Below are 18448 nucleotides of genomic sequence, written 5' to 3' on the forward strand. Positions count from 1 at the left end.
AAGTTACCTGAAAATAAGTTAAAAAAGAAAAACAAAAAAATATAATTATTATATATTTTTTTCTGTAACATAATAAATTAGATAATAAATTAAATTTAAAAAAAATCATAATAAATGCATTATAAAAATATCATAATAAATTTAAAATATATAATGTCAGTAATAATGAATATAGTTTTTTTTTTTACCCTTTTTTTGTAATTTCCCTTAAAAAATGTAATTTGTGGGACATTTGGGGACCTATGATTTCAAAATATTTACATTTATGTCATAATCTAAGCTGGACGTTATCTTACCCCGTTCATCTCTATGACGTCCATGTGCCAGTTCTTGGACTGCACCGTCTGAGGGTCCAGCTGAAAGACACAACAGAGACGGAGACACGTGATGAGAGAAAAGATCTTTGCAAAGACTCTGATAAGGACATGTGACTCCAGTCATACATACGGGGATTTCCCTAAAGAGGAGGCTCCGTAATCTAATCAAACGATTAAAAATGACACATTTCTGCATTATAGCATCACGGAGAACAGCGATAAAGAGTCGATCCACTGAAACTATTTTTCAACATAACGCAACGTTCCCCAGTTCAACACGTATGAATACGGTGGACCAGTTTAAGATGATGTTTCTAGGATTTTAAGACGTTTCTTGGATTTTAGGACAATTTCAGATTTTAGGAAAATGCTAGTGTTTTAGGACATTTGTAGAACTTTTCGAGCATTTTAGGCAATTTCTGGATTTTAGGACATTTCTAAGATTCCATACATTTCTAGGATTTTTGGTCATTTAGGGGATTTTAGGACATTTTTTGGATTTTAGGATGTTTCTAGGATTTTAGGACAATTCTAGTTTTTAAGGACATTTTTAGGATTTTAGGACATTTCTAGTTTTTAAGGACATTTTTAGGATTTTAGGACATTTCTAGGATTTAAGGACATTTCTTGGATTTTAGGACATTTCTAGGATTTAAGGATGCTTCTCAGTTTTCAGGACGTATCTAGGATTTAAGATATTTCTGTGATTTTAGGATGTTCTTCAGTTTTTAGGACATTTCTAGGGTTTTAGGACTTTTCTATGATTTTAGGATGTTTCCAGGATTTTAGGACACTTCTATGATTTCAGACATTTCTATGATTTTACGATGTGTTTTGGTTTTTAGGACATTTCCAGAATTTCAGCCTTTTTCTTGGATTTTAGGACATTAGGGGCTTAGCTACCTCTGTCGAGGGGTGCAATGGATCCACCACTGGCACTTTTTTTTGATAAACAAACTCTATATTAAAAATGTTGTAATAACCCTCAGGACACGTTATTACAATATTGGTCGATTTATTACATTATTGGGTTTTATGGCATTTTCAACCATGTTTATGACCTTTTCAGGTGTTCCTAAATTGTTACATTATTGGGTCGTACACGGCAGAAATCCCTAAAAAATAAAGAGACAATGACTAAAACTCAGCATTAGACTAAGCCCTTGGGAATATTAGGACGACCCTCACGTTCCCAACATAAATATACCAGAATATTTGTTTTACTAAAACAAAAATGAAGCCAGCTTTTACTTCTCGGTGTGATTTACTCGACAGACTCGTCATTTGAGCCTTTTCACAGCAACAGCTGCTGCTCTGAATGAGAAACACACCACCTGTTTTCGGTATATAGAGGAAAAGATACTGTTCCTGCCCAGTTTCGAACTGAGGACCTTTCGCGTGTTAGGCGAACGTGATAACCACTACACTACAGGAACTGGCTGACACCTGCTCCCCCGCCACGACAAACCAACATTAACACAATCTCTAAGCTCTGAGAAACTGTGCGGAGGGGACGTCGATAACCAGCGAGTAAATGTTTGAAGAAGAAGCTGCAGAGGAGAGCAGAAGGAGAGGGAGACACTTCGAAACTGAGATTAATGTTCACCGAGTCCAGAGTTCACCTTTCAGCTGCTCCATTTTTCTAACTGGATCAAAGTCGAGCCGACGTCCCGGCGCAGCGGTGTCATTAGGCCAGGACGTCTGAGGATTCAGCCCCGAATGTATATAAAAAAACATATATAGATTACAGCTACTCAGGCAAACAGAGACCATGAGCTGCCTGATTCAGTTTTTTAAAACCTGACGAAGGTCCGATGACGGAAACGTTTAATAAATAAATAATAAATAATTGGAGAGTGTGCAGGAATTCTCTTTTTTTCGCCCTAAAGTATCACCCAAAAAAATGCCAGAAAGTTTTTAAAGAAAAAACATCGCCAAAGGTTTTTGAAAAAAAGACAACTTTAACCTAAAAAAAAAGAAAATTTAAAAAGAAATTAAAGAAAAAAAATTGCCAACATTTCTTTAAAAATCAGAAAAATTTTAAAGAAAAAAAATGACAATTTTAACTTAAAAAAACTAATAAATTTCAAAGAAAAAAGGCAACATTTTGTAAAAAAAAAAAAAAAAAAATCACCAAAAACGTTTGAAGAAAAATTGTCAATTTTAACTAAGAAAAGAAAAAAACGGATTGCCAACATTTTTTTAATCACCAAAAATTTTAAAAGAAAAATTGCCATTTTTTTCCTTTTAAAATCAGCAGTAAAATGATTATAAAACCAGAAAAAAGTTTTATGCTATAACCCATAAAACCAAAATAAAACACATAAGTCCCTCTCTGCTTAAAGAATTATTTGACATTCATCCCGCTTCTTGCATCAGCTCCTCTGCCCTCATAAATATCTAACAGTCCCTAATAATGATAACAAGACTCTGATAATCTGTCTATACTTGGACCTAATGTACTTGCGTACCACTTTACACAAAAATACAGATAATTTTTCCATTTTTTTAATGATAGCAGCTGCAAAGTATTCTGTTTCTGCTCAGGAATAACGACTATTTAACATCAAAATTCATAATTAAAGATTTGCAAAAATAAAAAAAACTCAGGGTAAATAAGGTGCCAGGGTGCATAAAAAGCATCAAAATAAAGACTGTTTGTCAAAAATGAGGATCCTGCTGCGACCCACAGTCACTAAGTCTACTTCGGGAAATGCAGACGCCACTAAAACTTCCCACACGGACCTCTGCAGCCTCCAGATCGGCTCCTACTCGGCCCACTTCACCGCTCACGTCTGAGCGGTGGACGGCGGCCTGCTGTTGTTGTTTTGAGTCTCCTGGAGTGTGTTCCCGCCGTGTGAGGCCACAGCAGCTAATGCCTAATGCCTTTTTTATAGTCTGTCTGCAGCGGTCGGTTATGTCATTACAGCCGCGCACGTGGCGACGCGCTCGACGCGGAGCAAAATAATGATTGTCGGGTGAGCGCCGGGGCAGCACGCTCCTCTCATTGTCGGGCATTAGGCTGCAGCCATTAAAAGTTCTCAGTCGGAGTATTTCATTACCTCGTAAAAAGGCCATTTGGCATCGGTTTCACGCATTCCTATCATCGTTAAAGCCTGTTTTCCCAGCAGGCTTTGAGACGGGGGACAGGTAATCACCGGGTCTTTACGCAGCGACTGCCAAGAAGAGAATCGGGCACAGATCCAGGACGCCTCCTGTAACCCCTCAAATTAGACTCAAACTGGTCCTCCCACCTATTTCCTTCCCATTAGCCTCTTATGATTAAAAAAACGGATTAAATATGAATGCACTGCGATGGGGTTGTAAAAACAAATGTTTTATAGGCGGCGGTTACACTCGCTGACCCCTCTCGAAACTGTACCCTCAACTAGGCTCTTTTTTAATTTTTTGAATTAAAATACTTAAAGAGGAAGTTAGAAAATCATTAAATGTTTTATCTATATATTTTTGTAATTTTTAGAAAAAATTTTTAATATTGATTTATTTTACTTTTTTGTGCTAAATATCAGTTTTTTTTCCTGTAACTTGTAACTTCTTCCCATGTTTTGGACAGAAATTAAACCAATATGTTGAGATTTCAAAGGTCAGAGGATACATTTTTTTAAACCTCACGTTTAGCTGATTTGCTGGTTTAAAAAAAAAAAACACTTTTCGGAGCTTTTCAGACGTGCAGAAAGCAATCCAGCATCATCCCCTTTCATCCGACTCCACACAGATGAAAAAAGCAGTGACTGATTTGCGTTTAAAGGAATGCTTGAAGGGGATTTCCGCCACATGAGCATCTACGATACAATATGTGTGTGCATTCGAGCACGAGTCTGGGAAATGATGGAGGTCTGACGGGGTCTCGTGGTTTCTTTACTGACATCCTGAGGCTAATGTGGCTCCGATTAGGATCGCCTCACTCCGGTGGAAAAGCTCTCTTTGTAGGGCCGAGAAAACTACAGAGGATATATGAGCGCGGACGGGCTGCAGCCCGGAGCGAAGCGCAAATACTCCAAATCTAGCGGACCGTTGTAGGCACTGATTTGTACGCATTCCAGTGGGGGCGCACACGTGAAGCTCGGCCCTTTTATAGAAGGTAATAAATATGTGTTTGGAGGACAGAGTAATTCAACCAGCATGTCGCTCTGTTATCTGAGAACTCGTGACTGCGAGCGTGGAGCAGGTTTGGGGCTCAGCTGGTTACCGAGAGCGTTTACGGCCGACTGAACCGGGCTCCTGTGGACCAGAGACACTCAGCTTTCTCTGCTGAGGGGACACTCTAGAAAATTAACAGGCACCGGACCCCCACATGTTTCTAGGGTTTTAGGATGTTTCTAGGATTTCAGGACATTTCTAGTCTTTAGGGACTTTTTATTGATTTTAGGACAATTCTAGGATTGTCGGGTTGTCGTTTCTCGGATTGTAGGATGTTTCAGTGATTTCAGGACATTTGTCAGATTTTAGGACATTTCTTAGATGTAGGACATTTCTAGGATTTCAAGGACATTTCTGAGATTTTAGCACATTTCTCGGATTTTAGGATGTTTCAGTGATTTTAGGACATTTCTCAGATTTTAGGACATTTCAAGTATTTTGAGGTGTTTCAATGATTTTAGGACATTTCTAGGATTGTCGGATTGTCGTTTCTCGGATTGTAGGATGTTTCAGTGATTTCAGGACATTTGTCAGATTTTAGGACATTTCTTAGATGTAGGACATTTCTAGTCTTTAAGAACTTTTCAGTGATTTTAGGACATTTCTAGGATTATCGGACATTTCGCAGATTTTAGGACATTTCAAGGATTTCAAGGACATTTCTGAGATTTTAGCATGTTTCTCAGATTTTAAGGGTCATTTCTAGGATTTTGGGACATTAGGGGCTTAGCGAGGACCTCGGGGGGTCGGGGGTGCAGGGGATCGTCCACAAGCCCTTTTTCTGATAAACAAGCTCTATTTCGATGCTCCAGCACCTTATGTAAACTAAAAGCACAAAAACAATTCCCTCGTGTTTTTCATTCGTCGGGCGAGATTTGGCCCGCGGGTTATGAGTAGAATATGTGTTTGAGCATCCGAAAGCAACAGGAGGCATGTGGCTGCCATGTGATTCTCCCCACTTTTCGGCCCTATAGAAAACTGAGGGTTTATTTTTGTATCTGTTCCTGTCTCTGGTTGGACTTTCTGTCAGTCAAGCAGAACAGAATACATCCTGACGGAGAGCCTGAACTTCAAAAGAGGAGGCAGACAGCCGTGAGCCAGGATGTACATACAGCCTGTACTCTGCACCGACTGATCTGCAGGGACACAACAAAGCAGATAAGATAAGTCGTGCTGTGCAGCTGCCACATGCTCCGTCTCTCTTATAGACAGCGCAGGGAGTCCGTCCAGTTCTTCTTTAAAAATAATGATTCATGGAGCGATATGTGGTGATACGGCCTTTAGTATGTGCAATCGCTTGAAAAGCTTTTATGGAATTTTTAAAAACAAAACTTGTAAAAAAATGTGGCCAAAAAAGGCTTTATACAGTGATAAAAGAAATAAACTGGTCACAAACATGGTTATTAGTGACCAGTTTGCCTTTAATTAACCATTAAATCACTGCAGACAGCAAAGAACAGCACTTTATACACACAGCCAACAGCAGCTTCTGGTCCTTGATTGATTTCTGCTCAAAAATGTATCTTTATTGATCAAAAACTGCTGTTCCCGCCCGGTTTCGAACCGAGGACCTTTCGCGTGTTAGGCGAACGTGATAACCACTACACTACGGGAACTGGCTGCCCTGCCTCCCCCCTCTCTCACAAGATAATCCTGCGCTCCTTCGCTGGCATGTGACATGTGAGCCTCACTCCTGCAGCCTGTTTGAGACTGACAGCAGCAACAGACCGACGCAGCAGGACGGTCAGCGGGCCGCACGCCTCCACAAAACACACAGCAGTTCAGCACATGCAGCACATGCAGCGCTACAGCCCCAGAATAATATCTATCCAGAGTCTTTGCCAGAAAAAAAGCACACATATTGCCAAGTGGGCATGCAAGAATCATGCACAAGGTCCTATATGAATATGTCCGGCCCCGGGGCCCCTCAGTGGTACGATCCATCCGTCAGAGTACGAGCCACCAAAGCATTCTTTACTGACAAGCAGGTGAAAAATGCACACCTGCAGGATGTTAACAAAATATGATTCTTTGTACATTTTTTTGCTGCAACCAGCAGCTTTATGGCGCAATCCGTCACTCGGTCTGTGCAAGGCCTACAAAAATTTCCCCACCCTTTCCCGGACACAATTTGTGCCTGAGCAGGCTGAAATTTGAATTCAAACTTTCTTCTAAGATTCATTTTGGGACTTGTGCATTAGCAGCGGGCAAAGTTTGCTACTCATACACATTTCCTTACCTGGGTTCAGACCTTTGAATTCTCCGTCTCCATGAAACAGAGGTTTCTTGGTAAAAATAAACTAGAATCACCTCGCAGTTGTTCACCTGCACGCAGCGCTTAAATTGCACTTACAGTTCACATCCATGTCCGTGAAAACATGGACGCTTCACACACAGAGGATCTCTACAATCAACGATATACTGTGCAGCCCCAGAAGCCTAAAATCTCAAGTGATGATCGTATAGATCTAGGACAAAAACAATCTTAATTAGTCTTTAAATCCTAGAAACATTCTGAAATCCTTAAAAAAATCCTAAAATCCAAGAAATGTCCTAGAATCATAGACAGGTCCTAAAATCCTTAAGTTCTTAATACGTCCTAAGATCCAAATATTGCCCTAAAATCCAAGACATGTTCTAAATTCCTAGAAACTCCCAAAAATCCTCGAAACATCCACAAATCTGAGAAACATCCTAAAATCTTTTCCTAAGATCCAAGAATTGTCCTAGAATCATAGACATCTCCTAAAATCCTGGAAATATTAACCTAAAGTTTAGTATAAATTGTGCAGCTGTAGCAGCTTTAAAGACCTCGTGATGTTTGTGTAGATCTAAGAAAAAAACAGCAATAAGCGTGTTCTGAAATAGCGGCAGACATTGTGCAAAACAGTTACTGAAATTATGTTTGAAGCCTTTCATAATAAAATCCCTACACTCTTAATTAGTCCATTGCTGCCGCGCTGCAGATTTAATGTATGCTGGCGACAATATTCAAAACACAACTTGATCTTTTGATATGCTAAATTAATGAATGTCTGTTTAATTTGTCCTTTGTGTTTCATCAGGGTTTTCCACTGCTGCTCTCTGGCTGATTAAATATTCATTCAGCTGCAGAAAGCTTTTTATTAGTCCTTTAATTAGAACGTGGCTCAATCTGCACGGCTTTGTGGTTTTTAGCAGGATTACAGGAAGTGTTTGTGCAGCGATTGAGCCTTTCTTTCCCATCACGCTGCAGTATATGTTTGCTCTATATACGCAGACTATTTTTAGATAAATAAAGCACATATGCATAATGTTCACATGTGCATCAGCGAGACTCTTTACTCAGCAGCTGCTGATGTCACCACGGCCATGTGAGGTCTTTGACTTGGTTGCCATGTTGCCGTCGTCCCTCACTTCCTTGTTTGAGCCAATCGGCGCTGGTTTCCAGCGGGCAGAGGGCTGTGATTTGCAGAGTGGTCCAACATCTCTGCAGGCAGTGTGTGAGACTCTTATAGAGCTTTTAAACAGAAACACAGTGATGCATACTACTGTACTCTTATGCAACACGGCTCTGCCTGCAGCCTGCAGCCTGCACACAGAATCTGACTTATTCTTCACCACTGATACACAAACTGAAGGTCTGCGGGCCAAATCTGGCCCCCAAGTGGCATCCTGGTGGCCTCAATTCACAATAAAAATGAATTGATTCACACTGGAAATTGTTTTTTTGCTTTTAATATACATAAGGCACCAGAGTGCATAAAGTGCATTTTTTTTCAAAAAAAGGAACAGTGGAGGTTCATCCACAATACCGACAGAGGTCTTTGCCACCCTAATGTCCTAAAATCCAGGAAATGTCCTAAAACACTAGAAATGTCCTAAAAACTTCCTGAAATTCTACAAACGTCCTAAACTCCAAGAAACATCCCAAAATCCTAATAATGTCCTAAACTCTAAGAAACATCCCAAAATCCTAATAATGTCCTAAACTCTAAGAAACATCCCAAAATCCTAATAATGTCCTAAAATCCTTCAAACGTCCTTAAGTCCAAGAAATGTCCCAAAATCCCAGAAACATACTCACATCCTAAAAATGCCCTAAAATTGTGGAAACTTCCAAAAATCCTAATAATGTCCTTAAATCCAAGAAATGTCCTTAAATCGCAGAAACACACTAAAATCCTAGAAATGCCCTAAAATTGTGGAAACTTCTTCAAATCCTAGTAATGTCCTAAAATCCTCATGACATCCTTAAATTCATTATTTTTATCTGTTTGAAATTATTGTAAATGAAGGCTCACCCTAAATGATTTGAGAATAATAAATAAATAAAAAATAAATAAAAATTTTAAAAATCCCTGAAATGTCATAAAATCTGTCCTGAAATCTGAAAAATATCCTTAAGTCTTAAAAATGTCCTGCAACCTGAAAATTCAAGGAAATGAAACAAGTCCAGTCACCAGTGAAATAGCACTTACGGATACTTTGAAACTGGATGACTGAGAACCTAAAATCTGAGAAACTTCCTAAAAATCCTCGTAACATCCTCAGGTCTGAGAAATATTAACCTAAAATTGGATACTTTACTTTCCTGCAAATCAAAAAAACATGAAACATGATTTAGGAACATCAAGAACAAACGGCTTCAGTTCCAGACCTTCAGCTGTTATATAAAACCCACATGGTGAAGACGGAGAGACGCAAACATCGCTTTGTTCTATTGTCGTACAGACAAACCACCAAATATGTGATCTAATCTGCTGCAGCACTGACAAAACTCACATGTGCCATCAAGAGACTGGATCTGAGTCCCAGTCTGTCCTCTGATGAACCCTCGTGTTTGTCTTGGACGGATCTCGTGTTTTTCATCCGTCGGCCTTTTGGGGATATTGCGAAGTCGTGGGTATGACCTCACAGTCCTGGATATTTGTGATCTTTACCTCTGACAGCATGTAACATTTGAGAGCCATTAGATCATTTCTACGTGATTTCGCTCTGAGGGAATTTGTGTCAGAGCCGATGCCGGTGCGATGATCAGAGGGCTCTCACTTCTGCTTTTTTGGGGAGAGTTTTCTTTGTGAAGTTGGAGAGTTCCCATGAGCTAAAAAAAGCAGCTTCTTCCTGTTTACTTGTGTGTGATTTTAACTCAAAGCTCAAACTCTAAACTTTCAGAAAACTGCTGAAAACCATCGAGGTCATCTCTATGTTTCCCAGCTCTTCACGGCCTTTAAACAACACATAAGACACATAAGGCAAAACGGTGCTCACTGCGAAATCCTCTTTCAAAAACATGAGCAACTTGACAAGAAATGTCCTGCAAACTACAAGAAACAAGATTTAATTTTTTTAAAAGATAGGGGAAATGTAAAAAAAAAAAGGATTTACAATAATCATAATTGTACATTTTAAGTTATTTCACAGAATTATTAAAATTTTGGGGGGATTTTTAACTTTTTCTTGTTTTTTTTTTTTACTTTTCCATTGGTTGTTTTTTGTTGTTTGTTTTTGTTTAGTTTTGCTAATTTTCAAGTAATTTTATTGCACTTTTTTTTTTTTTACTAATTTCTTGCAAATTTTTTGGTGGTTTATTCTATAGTTGCTCATTGCTTTCTTATAATTTGCCATTTTGCTCTAGTTTTAATAGGTTAAATGGAAAGAAATGTTCCCCTAAATTGCAAGAATAATATTTTATTTAGAAAATTATTTTAAATAGCTAGGGGAAAATGTCAAGGGGAAAAAGATAAAAGCTGGGGAAATATTTATGTTATGTTATAGAATTCTTTTAATTTTTTAAGCACTTTTTTCAGGGAATTTATTTTCACTTTTTAAACTAATGTTTGTGTATTTTTCTTTTTTTTTTTTTTAATTATTATTGGTTTTTTTTTAAATTATGAAAGAAATCTTAACTAGATTTTCTTTGACTATTTCAGGTTTATCAAACTTCCTGATTTCATGCGTTAACCCTGCATCCTCCTCTTTATGCAGAATTGTTTGCCCTCACAACTTTCCCATCATTACCTTAACACAGACTGCTGTTAAAGCACGTGATGAATACTCCAGAACAGACCACATCTTCAGCTTCTCGCCGCCTAATTAGATGATTAATGCCTCACTGTCGCCCTGCTGAGATTAAAGCCACCCTGCACACGGCCTGCCGGACTGGCTGGACTCATCCAAGACGGGGTCACTGTGGGTATCAGCCCCGAGAACGCTTTACTGACCTGCTGCCCCCCCTCCTGGAGCTCATTAAGCAGGCGCAGATCCAGCACACGGGGATGGATTGGGGCCAATAAAGGGCTGTGCCCTCCGGTAGGGACAGACGGAGATTTATGTGGCCTATATAAAAGGCCATTAGGGGACGGGCTGGCATTTTAGGCACGCAGGAGGGATGAAACCCTAATATCTCATCTGCACTAATCAACATACTCAAATGGAAGAGCGTAATTTCCTATGCGGGCTAAAATGCAGCGGGGGTGAGAGGTGGGATGAGGGAGGCGGATGATAATGGTTGGATCTGGTTTTCGGATAAGCCGGCACGGCAGCTCTATTGTTCTCCCCTCTAAGCTCCAAAAAGAAAATAAAAGCAAACCTGCCGGCAAACAGGTCATCAGCCAAGAGAACATGATGTTAAACACAGACGCAGACTGCATAACCGCTTAATCATCGTTTGTTCCTTTTGCTGGGACACAAACGATACATTATGTCTGGTTCTGGTCTAATTAGAGTCCCAGCCAGCCTCCGTCTCATCACACCGGGTCTTAATTAGGTGCCGCTTTAGGCTGAAGGGGTAAGGACGATTCCCCGGTGTACTGACGTCCCCTAACGCATCCTCTAACATCCACATTCCTCTCACCACCCTGTAAATAACACGCTGCGTGCCACAGATGCACACAGAGAAAAAACAACAGTGTGCCCTGAAGTCGGCTCTCCCTGCCCCCTTTAATGATTATTTAAAAACACTGCAAGTCACTCCTGAGAATATTTAAAGAAAAAATTTAAAGAAGATTTTAGACCAAAGTGAAAAGCAAAAAAAGCAAACAAATCAATTTATTTCTACTTGAAACACAACTGATTATATTATTTGAGAAACTATGGAAAATAAATAATGTCTAACTGTAAAAGCATATGTGATGAAAACACTGTATTAACCCTTGGAAACCTGGGCATATTGACTTTTATATTTACAAAAACATGAGGAGAAGGCAAGAAGAAAACGCAAAAAAAGGAGTAAAAAATAATGACCTGAAAAAACTGTAATATATATATATAATATATATATATATATATATATATATGTGTGTGTGTGTGTAAAACTGCATCAGTAACAGCTTGACAGCGGGTCTCTTTCCTGTCCCGTAGGACACAATGGGAAAATGATTCCACTAATGTCGGCTGCTTTTTACCAGGTGTTTGTGGGCGGACGCTCACTGTGGATAAATATCCGCGGACATGTCCGAAATCCCGCTCCAGCATGCGGACATGACCGACAGTCTGCCCCAGCGCGGACATGTTCAATAGCCCAAACCGGCGCAGGAACGTGCAGCAGCCGGCTCCAGTGCGGACATGTCCGACAGCCCCCTCCAGTGCTGACATGTCCGACAGCCCGCTCCAGCGCGGACATCCAAAAGTCCGCTCAAGAGTGCGGACATGTGCTACAGCCAGCTACAGCATGCGGACATGTCCAACAGCCCGCTCCAGTGCGCGGACATGTCCAACAGCCCAACCCAGCGCTGACATTTCCAACTGCCCACTCCAGCGCGGACATATCCAACAATCTGCTCCAACAATCAACTCCAGTAAGCAGACATGTACAACAGCCCACTGTCCCTGCAGTCAACAGCACGGACATGTCCAACAGCCCGCTGTCCCTGCAGTCAACAGCACGGACATGTCCAACAGCCCGCTGTCCCTGCAGTCAACAGCGTAGACATGTCCAACAGCCCACTGTCCCTGCAGTCAACAGCACGGACATGTCCAACAGCCCGCTGTCCCTGCAGTCAACAGCGTAGACATGTCCAACAGCCCGCTGTCCCTGCATTCAACAGCGCAGACATGTCCAACAGCCCGCTCCAGCGTGAACATGTCCGACTGCCCACTCCAGCACGCGGACATATCCGACAGTCCCCAGCAGGGACATGTCCAACATCCCACTCTAGCGCCCACATGTCTGACAGTCCCCAGCGCAGACATGTGAGACAGTCCCACTTAAAAAAAGAGAGAAGCGTCTCTCTAAGGACCTGCAGGCAGGCTGTCATGTTTCTGTTTGATGATTTAATTTCTGGCCTCCTGCCCTCCATCACACAGAGTTCACCACCACGCAGAGGCACAACTGCAGAAGAAAGGGACGACTGTGGAGGCGCTGATAAGATCAAAAGGCACCCGAGCACAAAAAAACTGCTACACAAGTTTACTCATAAAACCCTGCTGCTCAAAGCCTCATTGAAACTGAGTGAAAGCATGAATGGGACTTCACAGAGCAGTTTGGTGAAGGGAGATTCCTGCACAGGCTGAGCACATGGTGACAAATCTGAACGGCGACGAAATGCGGAAACCTCCGTAATCTCGTTATTTGGCATTAAGACACGGAAACGTATGTGCAGAGAAAGTCAATACGAGGCCACCGAGTCGATGTCAGAGCTTAATCCATGTTTCACCCGCTCGGAGTACCCAGTGGTCAGCCCTCCTCAGGCCTCTGTTGAATAATGTAAAACACCGAAGCAAAAGGTCAAATCTCAACGTCTTTGTCCTGAACTGGTTTGTTATTATGCACACAAATTATAGCTCAAACTGCTGGCGATGCACTCGTGATGAAGATGAGGACGACTGCTGAATAAACATATGCAAACACAGGGAAATTTAAAAAATAAATAAAAGAGTCAGGGTTTTCGCTGTGTGTGCAGAGCTATGGATAGAAACAGAACAGGCTCACGTGCTTCTCCATCGCTCACATACAAAAAGCATCTGGAGGAAAAACACAAAAAAAGCCTGTTTTCTGCTCCCACACGAGTCACAATCCACAACCTGCATTTAAGCCATGTCATACCACACCTGTGTGTGTGTGCACGATGATTAATCAATTAGTTGTAAACCACTAAATTTATCCGCCAACTAATTTGAGTCATTTTACCCAAAAAAAACAAAGTCAAAATTCTAATTTGAGCCTCAAAAATGTGAATATTTTCTGGTTTCTTTTCTCCGCTGTGACTGTAAACTGAATATCTTTGGTTTGTGGGCAAAACAAATATTTGAGGACGTCATCGTGGACTTTGGGAAACACTAATTGAGATTTTTCATACTTTATGACATTTCTTAGACCAAACAATTAACTGATTAATCAAGAAAATAATCTAAATTAATGGACTTTGGGTAACAGATCCCTTAACACAATGGTCATAACTAAATGTTGTATTTTCTGAATGAACTTAAATCCTGTAATTGCCCACATATTGCAATATTTCCAATTTCCAAGTTTAGCTGCCTAACCACACATGTATTTGCGGTGGTACGCCACCGTTTAAACATCAGCCGCCACGTTTTGATTTTATCTTATTAGAGCCAGACCCTTAATTAGAAATGCTGTTAAAAATGCTGTTTAGTTTTTTGTTTCCACACTTTTCACCACACGCTGTCTGATCCCAGAAACGTGCTTCTAAAATCCGAGATACATCCTAAAATCCCAGAAACGTGCTACAATGCAAGAAACATCCTGAAATCCTGGAAATGTGCTAATATCCTGGAAATGACCTTAAATTCCAGACACTTCCTAAAATCCTACAATAATCCCAAAATCATGGAAACATCCTAAAATTCTAGACACTTCCTAAAATCCTAGGCATGTCCTAAAATTCAAGAAACATCCTTCAGTCCTGGACATGTCCTAAAAACCTAGAAATGTCCTAAAGTCCCAGAAATGTCCTCGAAATTCCAGAAACTTCCTTAAATACTAGAAATGACCTACTATCCAAGAGATGTCCTAAAGCCCTGGAAATGTCCTAATGTCTTAGAAATGACCTAAAATTCTTAAAATCCAAGAAACATCCAAAAATCTTAGAAATGTCCTAAAATCCAAGAGATGTCATAAAATTAAAAAGAATAATAATAATAATAATAATAATAATAATAATAATAATAATATCTTAGAGATGTCCTAAAATCCAAGAGATGTCCAAAAATTTAAAAAAAAAATAAATAAATAAAATAAAATAATAATAATAATAATAATATCTTAGAGATGTCCTAAAATTAAAAAAATAAATAAATAAAATAATAATATCTTAGAGATGCCCTAAAATTCAAGAGGTGTCCTTAAATAAATAAATAAATAAATAAATAAATATCTGAGAAATGTCCTAAAATCCTACAAACACGTATAGGCCTGCTGCGACTGGCCCCTGGGTTCCTGTCACTTTGCAAAAGTGGCCCCCACACAAAGCACTGTCTTTGAATGATAAACTACCCAAAAAAGGCTTTAAAATTATAATCTATAAACACAATTAGATGCCAACAGTTTGTGTGCAGACAAACTGCTGATGTTTGGCTTCATCATTAAAAAATGCCAAAGTTTAATGTACAATGCAACTTGTACAAAGACGCAGATACTCATGTTTCAGACGCTGTTTGGGATAATGTGACAGTTAATTAGTGGAATCTGAGCTTGAAATGCCAAAAAGTTCATCAGATGAGCTCCGACAGAGGAGGACGGTATTTAAAGTGCACAGCAGAGGGAGCTAAAGTGACACTGAACCATCTCACAACCAGCTCAGGTGAAAACCGCCTGTGCTCATCATCATCATCATCAGCAGCAGCAGCAGCAGCTTTAAATTAAGAATAACAGAGAGAGTGAATGAAAAGTGGCAGCAAAGAGACAACAGGGAGGATATTTTGATTTCATATTAAACAGACTCATCCATCAAAGCAGCGTTTTCTAAAGTGATGGTGATTACGATACAGTCTAATATTCCCGCAGGTAATAACACTTCCTATGTGCCATTTACCAACGCATTAACAGCAGAAAATACTTTCTTTTGGTACACTTGACTAGTTTTTAAAGCTGACGTAAAGCTCACAGTAGTAGGGAATATTTACAGTATGCATTACAGTAGGTAGCATCAAATAGTTACGCAAAATCAGATCATTTCCTGAGGGGAAAAAAGCAAAATTCAGCTTTGGAAACCTCAGCAAATTAGCTTGATTTTTTTTTTTTTTTCCGAAAACATGGTCAGAAGTTAAAAAGTAAAAAAAAGAAAAAATGACCCAAAACTTAGCAAAAAAACAAAAGAACAAGAAAATTACCTAACAATTAGTAAAAAAAAAAAAAAAAGTAATGAACTGGGAACAAGTTCTTCAAGTGCTTAAAAATTATAATTATGTAACATAGTTTTTCCCTAGCTTTTTATATTTTATTCCTACCATTTACCCATTTGAAAATTGAGAAAATTAGCTTCATTTCTTTCAAAAATGTGAGAGGAGAGCGATGAGCAACTTAACAAGAAATGGTCAAAAAATAGTAAGAAATTAGCAAAAAGTTACAAGAAAATTACCTGAAAAAAATTTTAAAAAATAAACAAGAAACAGACCTCAAGAAAGTGATAAAAATAATCAGTTTAAAAAACAATTAGTATTTTTTCTGTAACCTGATTTTAAATATGCAATTAAGAGAATTGTGTAATTTTTTTGGACATTTTAAAAAAAAATTATCTTATGATCCCGTAAACTAATTTCCAGATCATTACCTTGTCATCTTTTTAAAAAATTTTTTGCAGTTCATGTTTATGTTGTTACGTGAATTTTAAAAGAAATCAAACCTAGTTTCTCAGGTTTCGGGGGTTTAAAAGCTAGTAAAAGATGAATAAATGCAGCACAACAAAACTGACGTGACTCCAGGTGTTATTAAGCTTTTCCAAACAGATGTTAGTGTGTTTTTTCGGCTGGTGCTACGTCAGGTCACCTCTCTGATTCAGCACTAAACGTCCCTGCCTCTCCTGCAGTCCACAGAGCCTCCGATAAAGAACAATAGTCAGCTGAGAGAAAGACGGAGCACATGGAGGCGCACAAACGAGACGCAAACAGATGGAAGTGACACGGCGATGAAGAGGAGAGCGCAGATGATAAAAGAGAGAGGAAGCAGCCCGTGTGTGTGTGTGTGTGTGTGTGTGTGTGTGTGTGTGTGTGTGTGTGTCAGCCAGAGACCTTTTGTCTGAGCAGCTTGCTGCGGACGCGGCCCCACAGCTTGGCCCCGGTGTTGGTGTGCCTCTTGAGCACAGGGGTCTGAGGCTGGCTGCCCGACAGATTGTGCTGGTTCTGGTCCACGCAGCAGTGCTGCTCCAGACGCTCACACACCGAGTTCAAGTTTACATCCGACACGAGAATCTCCGTCATCCCAAAAGCCTTTTGAACGCCTCGTCCACCAGGTGGAAAAGGTGCGGTAAAGAGGAAGAGAAAAAATCCCCAGGTGGACTCTCAGCGAGACCAAAAAAACTCTCCAACAGCTGGTTCTCACTTCAGAAACGGGAAAAATGATGAGAGGGAGGAGAAGATGCTGCCATGGTCTCCCTGATAAGCCTGATAATAATTCCTCTGTGAGCTCGCCGCACAGTCAGCTGCCAACATCTCCTCTCCGCGCGATCTGACTTCAGCGACGGCGGAGCGCTCACAGCGAGGCAGAGGGAGGAGGAGGAGGAGGAGGAGAGAGGGAGTGAATGAGCTCCCGTTGTCTCTGCTCCTCCAGATGTTGATGGACACACCTCCGCAGAGGGGAGGAGGGAGGAGTAAACAGTCAATGAGAAATGAGAGAGAGAAAAGAGGAGGGAGGCTAAACGCTGCGCTGTTGTGCTCCGCGATTTGACCCCTCGTCAACCTTTCCCAGAGCCGGTCAGCAGGAAGTGAGCGGAGAGACAGAGGTGTGGGACTATAGACCCTGGCATCAATAAAATATATTTTCTTTCGTGTAAAATCACCCAAAACACAAGAATTGTTGTGTTTTTGTTTCCTTACAGCAGAGAAACCAAAAATGCTTTGATTGGGGGCCACGTTTGCAAAAAGAGAGGAGGCCAGGGGCCCGTCACATGTGACCCCATACAGGTTTTTAGGATTTTAGGAAATTTCTGGGATTTTAGGACATTTTGAGGATTTTAGGACATTTCTGGGATTTTAGGACATTTTGAGGATTTTTAGGACATTTTGAGGATTTTAGGACATTTCTGGGATTTTAGGACATTTTGAGGATTTTAGGACATTTTGAGGATTTTAGGACATTTCTGGGATTTTAGGACATTTCTGGGGGCATTTAGGGCATTTCTGGGATTTTAGGACATTTTGGGATTTTAGGACATTTTGGGATTTTAGGACATTTTGGGATTTTAGGACATTTCTGGGATTTAGGGCATTTCTGGGATTTTAGGGATTTTGGGATTTTAGGACATTTCTGTGATTTTAGGACATTTCTAGGATATTTCTGTGATTTTAGGACATTTCTAGGATTTTTGGTAGCTTCTAGTATATAAGGTCCTCTCTATCATTTTAGGATTAAAAGACTTTTCTAGGACTTTTAGGAGATTTCTACAATTTATGATGTTTCGAGGATTTTTGGAATTTTTTCAGATATTAGGACATTCGTAAGATTTTAGGACATTTCTAGGATTTTAGGACATTTGTGGGATTCTAGGAGATTTCTGGGATTTTAGGAAGGTTCTGGGATTTTCAGACATTTTTGAATTTAGGATATTTCTCAGACATTACAACATTTCAGGATTTGTATGATTTTTCTAAATAGGACTTTTGGTAGATTCTAGTATTTAAGGTCCTTAAGGATTTAAGGACATTTCTAGGACTTTCGGGAAATTTCTACAGGATTTTTTGACATTAGGCACTTAGCTAGGACCTCTGTTGGGCGGTGTGGGGGATCCTTCACAGGCATTTTTTAAATAAATTAAGCTCTATTTTGATGTTGTTTTATGCACTCTGGCACCTTATGTATACTAAAAGTATAA

The 18448-nt window shown here is 40.0% G+C and overlaps 1 protein-coding gene and 2 non-coding genes across 3 annotated transcripts in view; all 3 read right to left on the minus strand.

Annotated features, from left to right (window-relative positions):
* Positions 1–18448, minus strand: part of abr (ABR activator of RhoGEF and GTPase) — a 199375-nt gene that overhangs the window by 5800 nt on the left and 175127 nt on the right. Inside the window, 1 exon segment of the mRNA XM_042499516.1 lies at positions 297–356. Coding sequence (XP_042355450.1) covers positions 297–356 — 60 coding nt within the window.
* On the minus strand, positions 1681–1753 carry trnav-aac. Its single transcript has one exon. It is a non-coding gene; the product is annotated as a tRNA-Val (tRNA).
* On the minus strand, positions 6022–6094 carry trnav-aac. The gene has a single exon. It is a non-coding gene; the product is annotated as a tRNA-Val (tRNA).

The sequence above is a fragment of the Plectropomus leopardus genome, chromosome 13 (genome assembly GCF_008729295.1).
Source record: "Plectropomus leopardus isolate mb chromosome 13, YSFRI_Pleo_2.0, whole genome shotgun sequence".
Classification (NCBI taxonomy): domain Eukaryota; kingdom Metazoa; phylum Chordata; class Actinopteri; order Perciformes; family Serranidae; genus Plectropomus; species Plectropomus leopardus.